This window comes from Pipistrellus hanaki (assembly GCF_964339955.1).
Source record: "Pipistrellus hanaki genome assembly, chromosome: 6".
NCBI lineage: Eukaryota > Metazoa > Chordata > Mammalia > Chiroptera > Vespertilionidae > Pipistrellus > Pipistrellus hanaki.
Genome location: NC_140508.1, coordinates 73976142 through 73994731, shown reverse-complemented (window position 1 = coordinate 73994731; position 18590 = coordinate 73976142). Strand labels below are relative to the sequence as shown.

At 40.3% G+C, this 18590-nt stretch overlaps 1 protein-coding gene across 4 annotated transcripts in view; it reads left to right on the top strand.

Moving 5' to 3' along the window:
• The window catches only part of KATNAL2 (katanin catalytic subunit A1 like 2), a 72274-nt gene extending 53731 nt beyond the window's left edge, over positions 1–18543 (top strand). For all 4 annotated transcript variants that reach the window (XM_084888230.1, XM_084888228.1, XM_084888227.1 and 1 more), the window contains 4 exons: positions 168–278; positions 10691–10853; positions 11699–11801; positions 12310–18543. In XM_084888230.1, coding sequence (XP_084744356.1) covers positions 168–278; positions 10691–10853; positions 11699–11801; positions 12310–12449 — 517 coding nt within the window. In that variant the 3' untranslated portion in view covers positions 12450–18543. The remainder of the gene's footprint in view (positions 1–167; positions 279–10690; positions 10854–11698; positions 11802–12309) is intronic.
• Positions 18544–18590: the final 47 nt, after the last annotated feature.

Genomic DNA, 18590 nt, shown 5'->3' with positions numbered 1-18590 from the left:
TACCAAATGGCTTGATCCTCTAACTCCAGTATGAGTGGCTCCTGAGAACGAGGCAAGGAAAGGTTAGCAGTCAAAGAGAACCTGTTCTACAGCTCCTGAGTCTTTGCTGCCTTGTTATGGAAGCAAAGGCCCTAACCTGGGGAAACTCACCTCCTTTCTCTCTGTAGGGGAGAGCATGAAGGAAGCCTTCGGATGAAGACGGAGCTGCTGGTGCAGATGGATGGGCTGGCTCGTTCGGAAGATCTCGTGTTTGTCTTAGCTGCTTCCAACCTGCCCTGGTAAGAGATGTAACGAGTACGTTTTGAATACATTTTCATGAGCCCCTGAGTACAGACCAAGATACCACATTGGTCACTCCGGGCAAAGCCTCATTGTTTGGTTCCAGCCCTGGGAGATTAATCAGAAGGCTTTCCTTTTCAAGTCCTCAGTCCTTGCTATCAGTACCATGAAAGAATCTGCCTTAATAGAAGGAACACAGGCCAGGCTACCACTGACAACATTTAAAATGGATTTTTTTTTTAAATGAGCCATCTTTTTATGTTATTTTATTTTTAAAAAAATATATTTTATTGATTTTTGTACAGAGCGGAAGGGAGAGAGATAGAGAGTTCAAAACATCAATGAGAGAGAGTCATCGATCAGCTGCCTCTTGCACACCCCCTACTGGGGATATGCCCACAACCAAGGTACATGCCCTTGACCGGAATCAAACCTGGGGCCCTTCGGTCCCCAAGCCGACGCTCTATCCATTGAGCCAAACCGGTCCCGGCTAAAATGGATATTTTTAAAAGATGTTAAAAATATGAGCTTAAAGACAATTTATTTTAGTATGCTTAAACAAGACTTTGACAAAGAACTCTAAAATGCTAAAATCACCAGGACTCAAAATTATATATGCTTTGATTTTTGACAGTATTCAAATTAAACTTTTTTTTAAGTTAGGAAGAAATCTTTTCTTTAATGTTGCACAGTAAATAGGGAAGCTAAACAATCTCTAATTAAAAATATAATCTATTTCCAGAATATTTTATTCAAACTATATCCCAGAGATTTTAAGAACAATTCTAGAAGTGGAATTGGGAAATAAGATGTTGACGAGGGAACACCAATATCTACCCGGAGAGTATATTTTTAAAAATAACTATACTCTCTTTATAGTTTTAAGAATATTTTCACATAGCACGGGAACAGACTGACAAATCTCAGAGGAAAGGGGGTCAGAGTGTGGGAAAGAGATAAACCAAATAACATATTCATACTAGAGGCCCAATGCACGAAATTCGTGCAAGAGTAGGCCTTCCTTCCCCTGGCTGCCGGTCCCTCTAACACCCAGGACCTGGGCTTCCCTCAGGCCACCAGCACCCGGGACCCTGGCTTTCCTGGCAGCCCCAGAAGGTCATCCAGAAGAACATCAGGTCTAATTAGTATATTACACTTTTATTATTATAGATTCATGTAAACCATGGTCATAGAAAATAGCTCATGAAGCCTGGGGTGCAGCTGGTATGATGTGGAGGAGGTCAGGCGAGGGTCGGGGGAGGGACATCTGTAATACTTTCAACAATAAAGATAAATTTTTTAAAGTTGATAATAAGCATAATGATATTGGCTATAGCAATGAGAGGGGAAAAAATGAATATTTTCATGTATATGATTTCTTTAGAGATGCAGGTGAGACATAAGACAGATAAGGAAATGCTTCCTTCCCATGGGCAGAGAGGGACCAAGGTCAAGAGAGGTCAATCCACCCGAAGTCAAGAGCACATTTGCAACAGAGCTCAAACTTGACACTCTAGTGTCACCCCTGTCCTTCCTCTTCTGTTTCCACCTTCAAAGATGCGTCTGGGCTCCCAAAGCAGGGGCCACTGAAAAGAAATCACAATGTTTGTGTGTAACCTGTTATTTTAAGTATATTCATGACTTAAACCTGTTCCAGTTCCCCTCAGATTTATAAGATGTTCTCTAACATATTAATGTGATCAGCATTTTACATTTTAAAGATACTGGTTAGTTACAGACAATATTAAAGTGGGGTCCAAACAGAGAAGTGTCATTTAAATGTGACTGTAGAAATCCTTCAGAGAAAGAATCTGTTTCTTCATCCTTTTGAAATGTGGTTGATCATAACACTTTATGTTGTGTGAAAACAGTAACTTCATGCATGGTTCTTGGAAAATTTATGCCCCCAGGGAGACCTATACATTTTCTAGAGGAAAGTTTATGCTCCCAGGGACACCTAGGACTCTGTTGAGGAAGTTATTGTGCTGCTGCCATTTCCCTAAGCTGATCAGTTTTTGGTAAGCCCCAAGCAAGATGGTTCAGAGGGCAGAAAAAGAAGGAGAAAGTGAAAGAGGAGGAGGAGGAGCTGCTAACAATCAAAAATCAAATTAAAGATATTTAGAAGGACTTTTTTGAAAAAATTGCCCCTCAACATGTCAAATGGTTAAATACATACATGTTTTGAAGCCTCGATTCTTTTATATCAGACTAGAGGCCCAGTGCACAAAATTCGTGCATGGGTATGGTCCCCAGGCCTGGCCTGAGATCAGGGCCATCTTCCCTGGCTGCCAGCTGCTGGCCCTGGCCATTGCTGCCACCCACCCCCAGTTCTTGATCAGGTGATTGGGGCCTGCAGGCTGGGGCGGGGAGGGACTGAGAGGTCGGCCATTCCTGCCCACTCGCTGGCCCTGCCCCCACCCCAGGTCACCCTCTGTGTGTGTGGGGCAACCAGCAGGGTGGGGGCCTTGGCCTGGCATGGCCTGTGTCCCTCGCCATCCATCCCCAGTTTCCTGTTTGCCATTGGGCAATTGGAGCCTGCCAGCTGGGAGGAGGAGCCAAGAGGTGGTCAATACGCCTCATAGTGACTGGTTGAGAGGTTGTTCTGGTCATTCTGCTATTAGGGTCAATTTGCATATTACCCTTTTACTATATAGGATTGTTTTGTTATAGCATATTTTGGAACCAATATGCTCTAACCCATATATTCTTGAGCATTGCTGGGGTCTAAAAAAAGTTTTATATGAAAAATTCCAAACACTAAAGAAGACAAAAAAGCGCAAGAACCCACGGTTGCCTAGTTTTAGTAACAATCTTGCCTAATGACTTCATCTATTCCTACCCCACTTTGTTTGCTGAATACCTTAAATTACATCCCAGATTGCATGTTTTAAAAATACAGTTTTTTACATCACCACAATGTATACAGTATACATCTTTTAAAAATACAGTTTTTTACATCACCACAATGTATACAGTATACATCTTTTAAAAATACAGTTTTTTACATCATCACAATGCCATTTTCACCCTTAACAAAATTAATATTAATTCTTCAATATTACCTAATACTCAGTTTATATTCAGATTTCCCACGTTGTTCTAAAAATGTTTTTATAATTGATTTACTCTACCGATATCCAAACAAGGCTTGCATTTTGTAATTGGTTGTTCTCTTAAGTCTCTTTTAATTTTGAACAGACAGACCTTCCTTTCCCCTCCTCGAATTTGCCATTGACTTGACTGCCAGGGAGATTGTCTAAACTTTCTGAAGTCGACTCATTGTATTCTCATGATAGTATTTAGCTTCTTTTTCTTACCCCTAAATTACTCTAGACTAAAAGTTAGATTGATTAGAGTCAGGATCAATATAAAAATTTGGCAAACATACGTTATAGGTGATACATATTGTGTACATCATATTGCATTGCATCTAGAGATAGATAATGTCATGTTGTCCAGCTTTGGGTGATGCCAAGATGGATCAGTGGATTCAGCTGTACAGTTCCCATCAATGGTTTTAGCATCCATTGCCTGCCTCACTTATTTCACTAGGGGTGGGATTCTACTGTTCATTCTGATAGATAGCTAGGATTATTCTTTATAATAGAGCTTTCTTTTTAAAAAAAAATTTTATTGATTTTTCACAGAGAGGAGGAGAGAGGGATAGAGAGTTAGAAACATCGATGAGAGAGAATCATCAATTAACTGCGTCTTGCACACCCTCTACTGGGGATGTGCCCGCAACCACGGTACATGACCTTGACCGGAATCGAACCCGGGACCTTTCAGTCCGCAGGCCGACGCTCTACTGCTGAGCCAAACCGGTCCCGACAGAGCTTTCTTTCATCTAATAGGGCTATTTGGTTACCCTGAAATATAGTTCATACTAGAAAAGCAGGATTCTTTTGCTTTTATTTTTAAAGCATATATATATATTATTGATTTCAGAGAGAAAGGGAGAGAGAGAGAAACATCAATAATAAGAGAGAATCATTGATCGGCTGCTTCTTGCATGCTCCCTACTAGGGATTGAGCCCACAACTTCAGCATGTGCCCTTGCCTGGTATTGAACCCTTTAGTCTACAGTCCGACGCTCTATCCACTGAGCCAAACCGGGTAGGGGTCTCTTTGATTTTCGGAGTCATGAGTTGGTGTCCTAGCAACCTTCAGTGGTAACCAATGAGCAATAATAGAGATTGTATAGATATAAGTTGCCACATACTCCACAATTAAACTCAAGGATTTTTAAAAGAACACCATAGAATAACTGAACTTTGTTTACTTACACAAAAGGAAACACATTTTTCTGTATCTTGATTTTTTTCTTAATAAAATATTCTGGAGATCTTGCCAAATAAACACAGGAAATTCTTCCTTACTTTCTTTTTAGCTGCATATGTGCCATTTAATGCATACGGTAATTTATCCCAATCACCTAATGATAGGCTTTTAGGTTATTCCCACTCTTTTGCTCTTACAAATAGTGCTGCCATGAGTAATGGTGAGCATGTATCACTTTGTGTATTTGCCAGTGTATCTTTACAGTAGGTTCTTGGAAGTAGAATTGTTGGGTCAAAGGGTTAATGTGCATAAAATTATAGTAGAGATTGCCAAATTTCCCTCTATAGAGGTAGTACATTTTGTATTCCCACTAGTGTCCTGCTTTCATTACTTAACATTATAGTAAGAACATTTCCAATGTCATTAAATAATCCTTGAAAATTGGATTTTGTAATGGCCGCCCAAAATTCCCACTTGTGAATGTACCACAATTTAGTTAATCATTTCTTTCCTGTTGAACATTCACTGAGTGGCCAGATTATTATGATCTCTGAACGCATAATAATCTGGCCACTCAGTGTATATCCTATATAATAAAAGGCTAATATGCAAATTGTCCTCTTGACCTGGAGTTCGACCAGCAGGCAGGCTGGCCAACTGCCCATATCCCCTCCCCCTGGCCAGGCTGGCTGGACCCCACCCATGCACGAATTCATGCACTGGGCCTCATACACACACACACACACACACACACACACACACACACACACACATATATATATATATATATATATATATATATATATATATATATACACATACATATATGCACACACACATTGAATGGCAAAATTATTATGCGTTCAGAGATAATAATTTGGCCACTCAGTGTATATGATATTCCTAACTTTTTTCTATTATAAATAACACTGAAACAAACTCTTTTTGAAAAATATTTGATAAAAATCTGGTTATTATTTTAGAATAGATTTCTAGAAGTAGAATTACTATATCAAAAGGTATACATGTTTTTTTAAGTTCCTTGCTATATATTGTCCAAGTCCTTCTTTAAGAAAGGAGAATATTTTTATCAAGAATATTAAACTTTGTATTGGCTTCAGTCTTAGGTGAGGGAGTAAACTTATCTGATTCAAGCAGTCTGTCCTTCTGGGGAAAATAATTAATCATATCAAACTATGGAAAACCCCAGTCCTAAAATCCCCAAAGAAATTGTGTTGTGTGTGTGTGTGTGTGTGTGTGTGTGTGTATTTTTTTCCCCCAGAGAAGAAGGGAGAAGGATAGAGAGATAGAAACATCAATGATGACACAGAATCATCCATCGGCTGCCTCTTGCATGCCCTCCACTAAGGGTTGAGCCCGCGACCCAGGCATGTACTCTGACCTGGAATCGAACTGTGACCTCCTATTCTTTGGTTGATGCTCAACCACTGACCCCCGCCAGCTGGGCCCCAAAGAAATTTTCTACGGTTGGGTAGTGGTAGTTCTCATCTGTAGCACATTTCAGGGCACTGGCTATCCTTTATTGCTTGTTAACTTATCAGTTTCTCTAGACAAACCCTTTTTGTCTCCAAGGGGCAGCATCTCCCCTTCTCAGCAATGAGAGGGCATGTGGCATCTTTGTTTATTCAGTGCTTCTCCTCCAAGGAGCACCTTCCTGATTTATAGCATCACAGGGAGGACAAGAAAAAAGTGAGAATAGCAGCTCACTGGTGTCATTTGATGTGTAAATAAGTGGTGAAAATGTTAACAAATGTTGCATTGTTAATATTACCCCTTAAAGTAACAGCCACGTAAGAAATGTTTAGTGAGCACAATTAGGACTAATTTGACCCACCAAGATTGTTGAGTATTCAGAAGGCCTGGGAGTCCAGAAGGAAACAAAATACTGAATAGGGCCATTAAGGCAAATGCCATCTTCAGCTATCTATTTAACTTGATGATAGTTTGTACAAATAAGGTGTGAAAATTGTACATGTAGGGTATGTTGCAATTCATCTTCTCCTTGCTATTTGCAAAAGGGCAAGAGATTTCATTGTCTCTTTTAAAAAGTAGACACCTGGTATGACCAAATTCTGGATTAAACACACACACACACACACACACACACACACACACACACACACCAACTCCTAATAGTTAGAAGAGAGTGTGAAATCAAAGAGGTTACTGCTCTGGGAATGGGAAGAAACGTACCTATATAAACCACTTCTTCCCACATGAATTCACCCCTTTGTGGCATGATATTTCTGTAGAAGTGTATACATGTGATTGCAGAGCTCAGCAGACATAACCCAGTTCTTTCCACCATAACTCCATGCATCCCCTGGGCTACAGGGAGGAGCTGACCCCAGTAGGAAATGCAGATAGGAGTTAGCTTATGCAGGGCTCACTGTGAGAGACAGGTAACCTTCAATGCTTTATTCATCAGGTACCCAGCATCTACCAAAGAATACAATTCCTTAACCTGCTCCTCAAGGATTGCCATGACCACACACTTCATGTTTGTATGGATATTCTGCAAAGACTTTGCTTACAAAACTTTGTCTTGTCGAGACTGGTTTGGCTCAGTGGAGAGAGCGTCAGCCTGCGGACTGAAAGGTCCCAGGTTTGATTTTGGTCAAGGGCATGTACCTTGGTTGCGGGCACGTCCGCGGTGGGGGGTGTGCAAGAGGCAGCTGATCGATGAATCTCTCTCATCGATGTTTCTATCTCTCTCTCTTCCTTTCTGTAAAAAATCAATAAAATATATTTTTAAAAATTTGTCTTTCTCTGATCATGCTGAGATAAACTTTGAACTGAATATGTTTGAACTATTGAATGAACAAACTAGAATTATGTTTGGTTTCCAAATTCTGTAAAATTTGGAATGATCTCTGCCCCAGGAGCCACGAGGTTTAACAGGGAGACAAACCAAGGGGCTGAGGAAGGCTCCAGAAGGTTTGGTGCAGGAGCCCAAGTGCTCAGATGCAAGGCCCTGGAGCCCATGTAAACTGTCCAGGTGCCCGTGGGTTTTGCCACCTTGTCTCTAGCAGTGGGCATAGGTTCAGTGGCCAGGCTCTGAAATCTGTGAACCTTCTCTGTATCTCACATGTCACTCTCACTGGCTGCTTTTACTACTACTACTACTATTACTACTACTATTATTATTTAAAGTATTACTCACTGGCTGCTTTTGACTTTTGAGGTGATGGAAGTATCAAATAACTAAAATAAAGAAGACATGAGGACAGAATAACTAGTCAAAATCAAAGTGTATGAGCTAAAAGGAATGTTTTCTGGTTGCCACAAGTTAAATTTTTTCTTATAAATATATTGGCATAAAGAATAATTCCTGGGTACATTCCATTTGTCCTCTGTTTCCTCCCTTGTATGGTTATATTATTATTGATGTCATTAAAAGTGCATTCATCAGGCCCAGCTGTCAGAGAGTTGCACTTATTTGGTGCCCACAGGCAGTTTTGAGGTAAATCTCTTGCTTTAGGGCATTAGCTGATCAATACCGACATCTATAATGAGGGATTGTTTTCCCACCTCCTTCTGTATGAAATCACTCTGGAAGGAGTGGGGAGTCCAAGAAGAAGGTGCCCCTACAGACCCTTCCTTCTGCATCCCCTGCCTTTTCAAGAGAGGCAGCCTCCTAGGTAAAAGGAAAGGCCTTGGAAGAAACATGGCAGCTTCTGATCACCTCAGCAGTGCTGTTTTTTTCAGCTTATTCACTCTTCCTTTCTGGTTTTCAGCCTGATGGTCTCAAGTCTTATTTTATCTTTGAAGTTTATGGGACCAACATTCCTTCACTTTAAGACCAAAACCTCCCTGTTATTGCCTTTATTTACTTACTAGAGGCCTGGTGAACAACATTTGTGCAAGGGGTAGGAGGGGAGATCCCCTTAGCCTGGCCTGCACCCTTTCCAATCTGGGATTCCTCGGGGGGATATCCAACTGCCAGTTTAGGCCCAATCCTGCTAAACTGGCAGTTAGACATCCTGATAAAGGGCATATGAGAGGAAATTATGTTAAGCTTTGATTGTTGAAATACCTTTATTCTATCTACCAACTAAATTAATGGTTTGATCAAGATTTCTCCTTAGAATTTTGAAGGCATTTCTTTCTTTTCTTTTACTATTTCATGCTACTGATGAGAAGTCTTGTTTTTCAGTTTAAAAGGAAATATGACATAGATTCAGAATGACAGAAAAATGGGAGGATGCTTTGGAGATTCTCAGTATCTTTATGAATAAGAAATATCTGGTGATGATGCTTTTATTGTCAGTCTTCATGAATGGCTAAGGTGGACCAACACACAGGCAATTCCTAATTTCTATATAAAGTGTTCACAGACTTATACTCAAAATGCCTTGTTGATAACAGGAATGGCAATTCAGGGTAATTCAAGAGCCCAGTTAATGAGAGAAAGCTCTACATTAAATAATAATTCCAAATAATACATTTAGAATAAAAATTTTTGAAACCACCATTTTGTAGCACTCTTGTGCAATAATTGATTTGAAGACCATTAAGAGATGCTAAAACCACTAGTTGAAATGGAGGGGGAAAGGAGTATTCACATAGTGCCCAAGTATTGTACATAGAATACTTACTATTTGCAAAGAGGCTTCCATTACAATGGACAGATATGCTATCAACAGATGATCCCAATATTCAAACACTACATCACTAATAGTGAGATAAGCCAGCATGTGTATCCCAATATAATAAACATACTTGCCAAAAGTCTTTATCCTGATTCTAAACAGCTTTTAAGTCTGACTTCCATCTTAGAGAATAGGGGATAGAGCGGTGGTCAACAAACTCATTAGTCAACAGAGCCAAATATCAACAGTACGATTGAAATTTCTTTTGAGGGTCAAAAACCGACTTCTGTGCATGGGCCATAAAGTTTCAATCTCACTGTACATGCGCACCCTCACATAGTATTTTGTGGAAGAGTCACGCTCAAGGGGCCAAAGAGCTGCATGAGGCTCATGAGCCTCAGTTTGCCGACCACTGGGATAGAGGAACCAGGAACATGATACCATGAGGAAAACATCAAGCCAATTCAGAATGTGGAACATTCTAAAACTAGCCTTATCTTTTCTAAAAGGGGCAGGGCAAGGAGACTGGTCTACTTTATGAGATTTAGGAGATATAACCATATGTAATACATGATCCTTGATTGGATTTTGGTTGAAAAAACTATGAAAGATAATTTTGGCAAGAATGGCTAAATTTTAATAAGGAATGAGAATTAGACATATTATGCCATCAATGTTAATTCTGTTAGGTGTCCTAATAGCATTGTAGCTATGTAAGAAAATGTCCTTGTCAGGGGGAGAGGGGACACTGCCAGCAGAAGCATTTAGGGGTGGGATTTCATGATGTAATTTACTTTGAAATAATTTATTTAGATAAATTGATATGAAGCAGGGTATGGCAAAATGTTAACTGTTGTTGAATCAAGAAGGTAGATACATGGATATTCATTGTTTTGTTCTACTTTTCTATTTGTTTGAAAAATTTATATTAATAAATTTAGGGAAATGGCCTGCAGATGCAAAATTGTGTAAATCTGGCCTGACAGTGTTTTGGAAGGAGCACGAGTGTGTTAAAGGGCCACGTTTGCATTGGGCATCCTGGAAGGAGCATTTGCTCTCTGCATTCACCAGGGCAATGGAGTGAGATAGTCATTCACTCCAGAATATAGAAGAGTTTTGGAAGAATTACTGTGCTTCCCAGAGTGTCCACGTTATTGTCAGGAATAATTTACTCACTGGAGGGATCAGATTGAATAATTCATGTTATGACTGCCATGGAAATGCTCCTTGTTTGGTTGTTAGTGAGATTCTCTCCCTCAAAATCAAGTCACTTAAAATTACCTCTTTTACATTAGTTTTTTTTTTTTTTAAAGGATGTATTTTCTTTTCTTTTTTTCTTTTTTTTTTTTTAAGCAAACAATATAAAGTAGTTGTCCTATCCATTCAGGCATAGATGTGAGGGGGAGTTAACATGCAGAATCACTTCCTAAGTGCAAAATTGTTCTTAAGCTGTACTTGTTGCTTAGGAAGTGAGTTCACAGCCCCAACCAGTTCCTTCATTTCTGACATGATTTCAGGGAACTGGACTGTGCCATGTTGCGCCGCCTGGAGAAGAGGATTCTGGTTGACCTCCCCAGCCAGGAGGCCAGGAAAGCCATGATCTACCACTGGCTGCCCCCATTGAGCAAGAGCAGAGCGCTGGAGCTGCACACAGAGCTGGAGTACGGCACTCTGAGCCAGGTAAGCTGCCCTGGAGAGGCATCAGTAGGCCAAGCAGCCATCACTTGACAGTCTTCTCGACAGGGTGTTCTCATGAGCTGCTCCGAGCCTCTTCCTTGAGTCACTTAGAAAGGATTCCAGCTCCCCAACAATGCAATGGGCCTCTTCTTCATGAAGAATGAGCTTCATCACTCAGAAATATTCAAGCAGGGAGAAGCGATATGATATAGTAAGAATAGCACAAGGTTTAGGCTAGGAGAACCTCTAGGCAAATCGTTGGCCTGTCAGCTGCTTACTATCTGTGTGAGTCACTTATTCTCTGAGCCTCAGCCTTTTCATCTATAAGGTGGGTAACAGATCTGCCACAAAGAATTACTGTAATGATTAAATGAGAAGTCTTTTACAAATCCAAAAGCTCTAGATGCATATCTGCTGCCTTCTTTGCCACTGCTATCATTGCCTTCTCTGAGTGGACACTTGAACTTGATGTTCATTGAGGTTTCTCTAAGGCAGCTTAATGGTCTTATTTGCAAGAACAAAAATGTCTACTGAAATTTTTATCATCCTTGGATTTGGCACAAGGGCCCCATTAGACTAACATGGGTGGTCTAGTCCTTCACCAGCATCTCACAACATATATTTGGAGGGGAATTAGGAAGTTGTTGCCCAGCTTCTTAGGTTATCCAAACATGTTAGAGGCCTCTCTTTCCCCAAGCATTGTCTATCTGGGAACCTTTGTACAGTGTCTGTGTGGAGCAGATACAGAATCTAAACAGGGGCTCTGATATACTGGGTCCTGACCAGAAGGATGTGATCACCACCAACATTCTGCCTGCTGACCAATGGCTGGTTTGTGGCTCTTTCAGGAGACTGAGGGCTACTCGGGCTCTGACATTAAGCTGGTCTGCAGGGAAGCAGCAATGAGGCCCGTGAGGAAGATCTTCAATGCACTTGAAGATCACCAGTCAGGTAAAGCTGGGATCACAGCAAAGGTGCTCCTGGAGGGAAATCTGTATTTAAAAATCCAACTTTCACCAGCAGGTGGAGCCTTGCGCCTATTCTTGGGGGGTTTTGACTCTTGCACACATTCTTGGTCTTCTCTCTTTCCTGCACTCAACTCCTTCCTCCTCTGGAGTTCTGTTTTGGATCCACTTTGCCACAGATGATAAACTCCTTAGGGCTCGGGCTTTTATTTCTCTGGCACACAGTGATGTTGGGCTGGATCCACTGCGGCACTATATAAATATTAAATAAAACTTTGATGATACATTTAAATCACATATTTTTGTCTGGACTTCAGAGGCTGAGTTGTACATTAAAGAATTTTCATCTGAGCCCTTTTTAGTGTTGACTTTTTCTGCATTAACCATTAAGAATGTTGCATTATGCATTGTCTTGAAAGAAGGTCTATTAGCATTTCAAGAGCATTGATCACCATAAGGTCGATTGTTATGCTGTTACTGTTGTTTTTATCTAGAGAGCAGCGATTTACCTGGGATCCAGCTGGGCACAGTGACCACTGCTGACTTTTTGGATGTGTTAGCTCACACCAAGCCCTCAGCAAAGAATCTGACTCAGAGATACTCAGCCTGGCAAAGTGAGTTTGAATCTGTTTGAAATCACATTGACCCTGACCTGGCCACAAAGACAACCACAGAGGCCTTCTGGTTTATTAGTGTAAGTGGAAGAACATAATGATTGGAATAAGAAGAGAGAAAAGACATTCTTGAAGACTGAATTAATTTGGACAACTGTATTGCTTTGAAAATGAGATATTTTCATTAATTTTTCATAATTGATGTCAGCAAAATATTCAAGATTTCAATTATAGTCAGATGTGCTATCAGGTCATATAATGAAGACTTTTCTTACAATTAAACTCTGTAAAATTTTGATGAACAATTTGTTGCCATGTTCCTCATTTGTGACTGAGATTTTCATTTTGATGGAAAGAAAAATGTAGTTAGGAAAAGTGTGTTGGAATGCAGGGGGTGGTTCTGAGATGGGGAGCCAATTGGAAGCTAAGCTTGGTAGACCATCTGACCTGCTGATAGTTCAAGGGTGGATAAAGATGGGAGCAGGAAAGGAAATGTGGAGTCTATTTCTTTTTGACAATATTCTGAATTTCATCAGCTCACGGTACTTCTGACCTCAATCAGTTTTATCAGCAGCACACCCTATCAGAGTAGGCCTCACTTGGAAATGTCACTCCATCTCTAGATGTGTGGTTTTTGACATTCCTCACAGTAAAGACACCCAATTTTCTTCCCCTTCCAACCCCACATTCAGCCCACTGTGCACTGAACACATCTCCACATCCTCCCTCCATTCCTTTTAAGAATCGCCAATTCATCTTGTAATACTTTCAACCTCATTCAATCACATATTTAATCCTTCTCCTTCTCCCTTGCAAGGATTGTCTCCAAATAATTATGCGTTTTCAGGTCACGCTTTTATTTTGGTGAGTTCTTTTTTAAAAGACGGTTTATATATTAAAATGACTTCCTGCTTTGGATGAAATTAAATGTAACTTTTTCATCCATCTGCCCTGTTCCTACCACACAGTATGTCTTTCCTTATCATCCAAAATGGTCATGTTATGATGTTAGGTTAACTCAATAATCAGTATTCACTGCAGAGCCAACTAGTAAATCAGAATTACAGTTTCTTTTTTGTGACTTTTGTCTTACCTGGAATTAATAACTTAACTGCCCTTTCCCTTCATTTGCTTAGTTTTCTAAATGTCTTTTTTTTTTTTTTTTTTTTTTTTTTGCAACACATCCTCAGATCAGTCAGTTATCAGTATTATTTTCCAAATGGCCAAATACCAGACAAATTTTCAAGGGGAAGGGAACCAAGGACCCCTGTAGTGTAAGTGGACACGTGCCCAATTCCCATTGTCAGCCCCGCATCCTCTCACCCTGGCCCACTACCACACCCACTGTTCCCACGGCCTCAACTTTCATGGCTTCATTTTTTTCAGAAAATAAACCTCTATTTTCCTGCCTAGGCTGGGGATACTCATTTGACTGTCAGGGTGGACAGGGTCTAGGGCTCCATTTTGTTTACCAGCTTTCAAATAATTCCTTACTCTCAATCCTGCCTCACACCCCACTTTCTCTCTACCTAGTACCACCCAGCCTTGAGTTTTTGAGATGGTTCTTCAGGATACATTTTGGTTCTTTGTGCTGACTTTAATTATCAACACTGCATTCACTTACCGTCTTTCCAAATTCTTATACCCTCTCATCCATGGTATCTCTTCTACTGTTCTCTTGTAGGTTGTCTTCCTGGATTTATACATTCTTTCTTCCTTTCCTCTTTAGTAAGGCTTTGAAAGAGACCACTTAACATATATGATTAATCCACTTTGTTTACAGAGTCTATGATTATTTTTTAAAAGTAGATTAAAAGCACATCTGAGTTTATAGGGATACAGGAGGTTGGCCATTTAATTGAAGGAAAAAAAAATAACCTAATCCAACATAGGGTGTTTTCTTCTAAAGCAGGGGTCACAACTCAAATTCATTTAGGAACCTGGAATGTAACAACACATGAGTAAAGCGAGGGGGGTGTAAAACAAGGAAGAGTTGGGGACTATGGGGAAGTGGAGAGGGCCAAACTCGCTGAATGGCAATAGTGATTCAGCTCCAACTGAATACAGAAATTCAGACCTAACCTTGCCAGATCTTCCAATCTTCCTAGGAAAGCCAGTAATTGAGCTGCACTTGAAATAGCTGACAGATGTTGACTATTCATCTAAATAAACCCCTCATGTTGGAAAAATTGGACAGATACATGCAAAAAAAATGAAACTAGGTCACCAACTTACACCATATACAAAAATAAACTCAAAATGAATAAAGGACTTAAACATATGATGGGAAACCATAAGACTCTTAGAAGAATCCATAGGCAGCAAAATATCAGACATGTGTCGTATATCTTTATACTATCTAAGGGGAAAATAAACAAATGGGACTACATCAAAATGAAAAGCTTCTGCACAGCAAAAGAAACCATCAACAAAACAACAAGAAAACATACTGCAAGGGAGAACATATTTGCGAATGTTATCTCTGATATGGGTTTAATCTCTAAAATTTATGGGGAACTCATACAACTTAACAAAAGGAAGATAAACAATCCAATAAAAAAAAAAAAGGGCAACGGACCTAAATAAATACTTTGTGAAAGAGGACATAAGGAAAGCCAACAGACATATGAAAACATGCTCAAAGTCACTAATCATCTGAGAAATGCAAATCAAAATAATGAGGTACCGTCTCATATCTGTTAGAATGACTATCATCAACAAATCAACAAATGACAAGTGCTGGCGAGGATTCGTGCACTGCTGGGCGGAATGCAGACTGGTGCAGCCACTGTGGAAAACAGTCTAGAGTTTCCTCAAAAAACTAAAAATGGAACTCCATTTGACTCAGTAATCCCACTTCTAGGAATATATCCCAAAAAAATAGAAACACCAATCAAACAGAAAATATGCACCCCTGCGTTCATAGCAGCACAATTTACAATAGCTAAGATTTGGAAACAGTCCAGTTGCCCATCAGCAGATGAATAAATTAAAAAACTGGTACATCTACCAATGGAATACTACACTGCTGTAAAAAAGAAGGAACTATTACCATTTGCAACAGCATGGATGGACCTGGAGAGCATTATGACTAGCAAAATAAGCCGGTTGTAGAAAGATAAAAATCACATGATCTCACTTACTTGTGGAATATAATGGACAACATAAATGGATGAATAAAAATAGAGCCAAAGAAAAAAACATTTTAGAATATAATAGAAGTAATCCTGTTATTTGCAGGTTTTTTAATATTTCTTATAACTTTTGTGATGTTAGTACAGTTTTGGTATTTCTTAAAATCTTTTTTTCTTGAAATATTAACATTTATTGCATGTAATATAATATTTAAAACTAGAGGCCCAGTGCATGAATTTCGTGAATGAGGGAGGTCCCTTAGCCCAACCTGTACCTTCTCCAATCCAGGAGCCCTCAGAGGATGTCCTACCGCTCCCGTGGTTCTCTGCTTTCTGCGCAGGCCTGCCTGCTCAACACTGCAGCTACAGGCAAGCAGGCCCTGGTGTCTGCTCACCGCCAGTAGGACTGAAAGGACTGGGGGACTCCAGTGGCAGGCAGGTGGCACAGCCGCCCTCCCCTCGGGACTGGGAGACTACAGTGGGGCTGAGGGGATTGGGCACCATCATCTTTATGATAGAGTGATTGTCAATTTGCATATTCCCTCTTCATTAGTTTTCTTGAAATATTAATGTTGATTGCATGTAAATGGCTAATTATTTTATATTTACAATCTGGTTATAGATTTATTTTGTATATTGTAAAATAATAACATTAATTATAAAATAACCTCCTCATTCTTACTGGCTTTAGTCATCTTCATCACTTTACCAATATCTCTGTTGTTTGTTTCATCTGCATACTTTACTTAAATGTTAACACCATGGTTGTGATACTTTTTACACTGCTATTGAATGAATGGAACATTTTGCGCTATCCAAAGCACTTAGTTCACTGCACGTGACAGGACTTATGCAGCCCCTTGAACTTGCCAGTGCCCTTTGCACTGTTAGATCTATCTTTATATGCATCGATTTCCCAACTAGAAGGTATGCCTTAACAATGTAGTGGGAGCTACATTCTGCTCTCTCTTCCTTAGTGCTTTACACACAGTGGGCATTTAATATTGATCTTCGCAGGCACAACAGCTAGTGAAACAAATAGGTGTTGAGATGTTTATGGCCTGAGAGTAAGCACTGAAAAAAAGTAAGGTATTCAAAAAAATTTTTTTTAACAGATATATAGTTTAAATTATGATTTTTGGTGCGTAGGTGCCTTGCTCTGGTTGTCTATTATAGGTACCCAAAGACTTCAGTTTCCTATTACAGGAACGATTGATCCAAACCAATTGAACACAACCTGTGTTTTTTACTCTCCTGTCCAACATGCTACTGTAATATTTAAATGTGAAATTAAGGGTGAGGAAACTTCTGACATCCAGTTACAGGTGTTTGATGGAACTGTTGCTTAGGGTGAGCTCCCTTTCCTTTCCTAGGCATTACAATAGGCTCTGACGGAGATAAAATGGTAGTAGAGCTATGCAAAACTGGCAGATTCTGGAGGTGTGAGTGAAGATACAACAAGCAAGTCTCCTCCACTGGCCTAGGGCTTCGTCCTCCTCCACCCCTAGCAAGGACCTGGCTCACAGCAGATTCTCAATAACCATCTCCCGACATTGGGTGTTCTCTAATACCCTTTCCAGTCCTACGATGTCACTTAGTCCCTATTCTAGCCCCATGACAGAATTATAGTAAACCTGATGCAAATATTGTCCTGTAGTTGTGGTTTGTATCACAAGATAGCCCTTCACATGGGAGGGCTGAAAAATCTGCTTCATGAGGCCCAAGACAGACCAACCAGCTGAGCTGGGAAAATTTATACTAACCTGGATGTAAACCAAGATTTTTATTTATCCTCATGAACTGGTGGACAGGTGGTTAGTGAGCCCTATATAATGTTTGTTAAATCAATAAAGTATCAAACTGAGATGGTAATGGTCCATGGGGCCAAACCAGAATGAAGCAAAGCAGAGAAGCCATTCCTCTTGGGTGGATGATATGCTCAAGTGATCTCACCCTTCCTGTCACTCTATTTAATTCCTGGCCATCAGTGATTCCTTTTTTTGCTTTGGCTCTAACCTGTCTCCAGAGCACTAGATCCATTATTTCCAAGTGTCTGAGGGGGCTTCCCCTATGGCAACAAGACTAAAATGAATCTTATTTGTTCTCCCTCCCCACAGCTATACCTTCTAATGTTAAATTCCTATAATATTTAGTTAGTTTTGTATTGGTTCAGTAGCCATCTGAGTGCCTGTGTTGTAGCAGATATTTTTTTTAAAAAAAACGAGCCACAGCCCTGTCTGGTGAGTACAAGAGACACATGAAGACCTAAATGTAATCTAGTAAGTGCTACGCAGCTCGAAGGTAGGAATGCCTTTCTCCATTCTGCAGTCAGGATGACATCACAAAGGACGAATGGAGTATTTATGTCTGTGTGTTCCCCTCAGCTCCTCCATGAGTAAGGGTCCTCCAGGCTAACTCCTTTTCTTACATGCTCATTTCCTAGTCTGGCATGTAACACAGAGCAACTAGCAAACAATCACTGATCCAGGCGACCAGATGACAGGCCAAAATTTAATGCAGCCCCTGCACCAGGCACCAAGCAGCACTCTACCTGCACACTGAGCTTCTCTGGGTGCAGCTGTGCTCCCAGGGAACTGAAATGTAACAGAACGTCTTTCTTCTTTCGTTCGTTCGTTCGTTCGTTTCTTCCTTCCTTCCTTTCTTTTTTAAAACTCTCAGGAAGACTTTCCCCATTGAAGGAACAATAGAGAGGAATCCCACCAATCCTTTCCACATTGTTAAACATTGTGGATACTACTGCTATATCACCACCACCACCACCACTACCACCACCACCACCACCATCTAGCATTTGCTTGATTCTAAGTACCTAATGTATGAACATGAATTTAACCCTCACAACAAGCCTGTGTGATGGACATGATCGTTATCTCCATTTTTACAGATCAGGGAAAGGAGGCACGTGAGGCTAGATCACTTGCCTAGGATTACAGAACTAGTTACATGCCGGGTAGGCTCCCATATCTATGCTCTCTGCCACTCACTCATCTTTCGATCTGGGGTGGT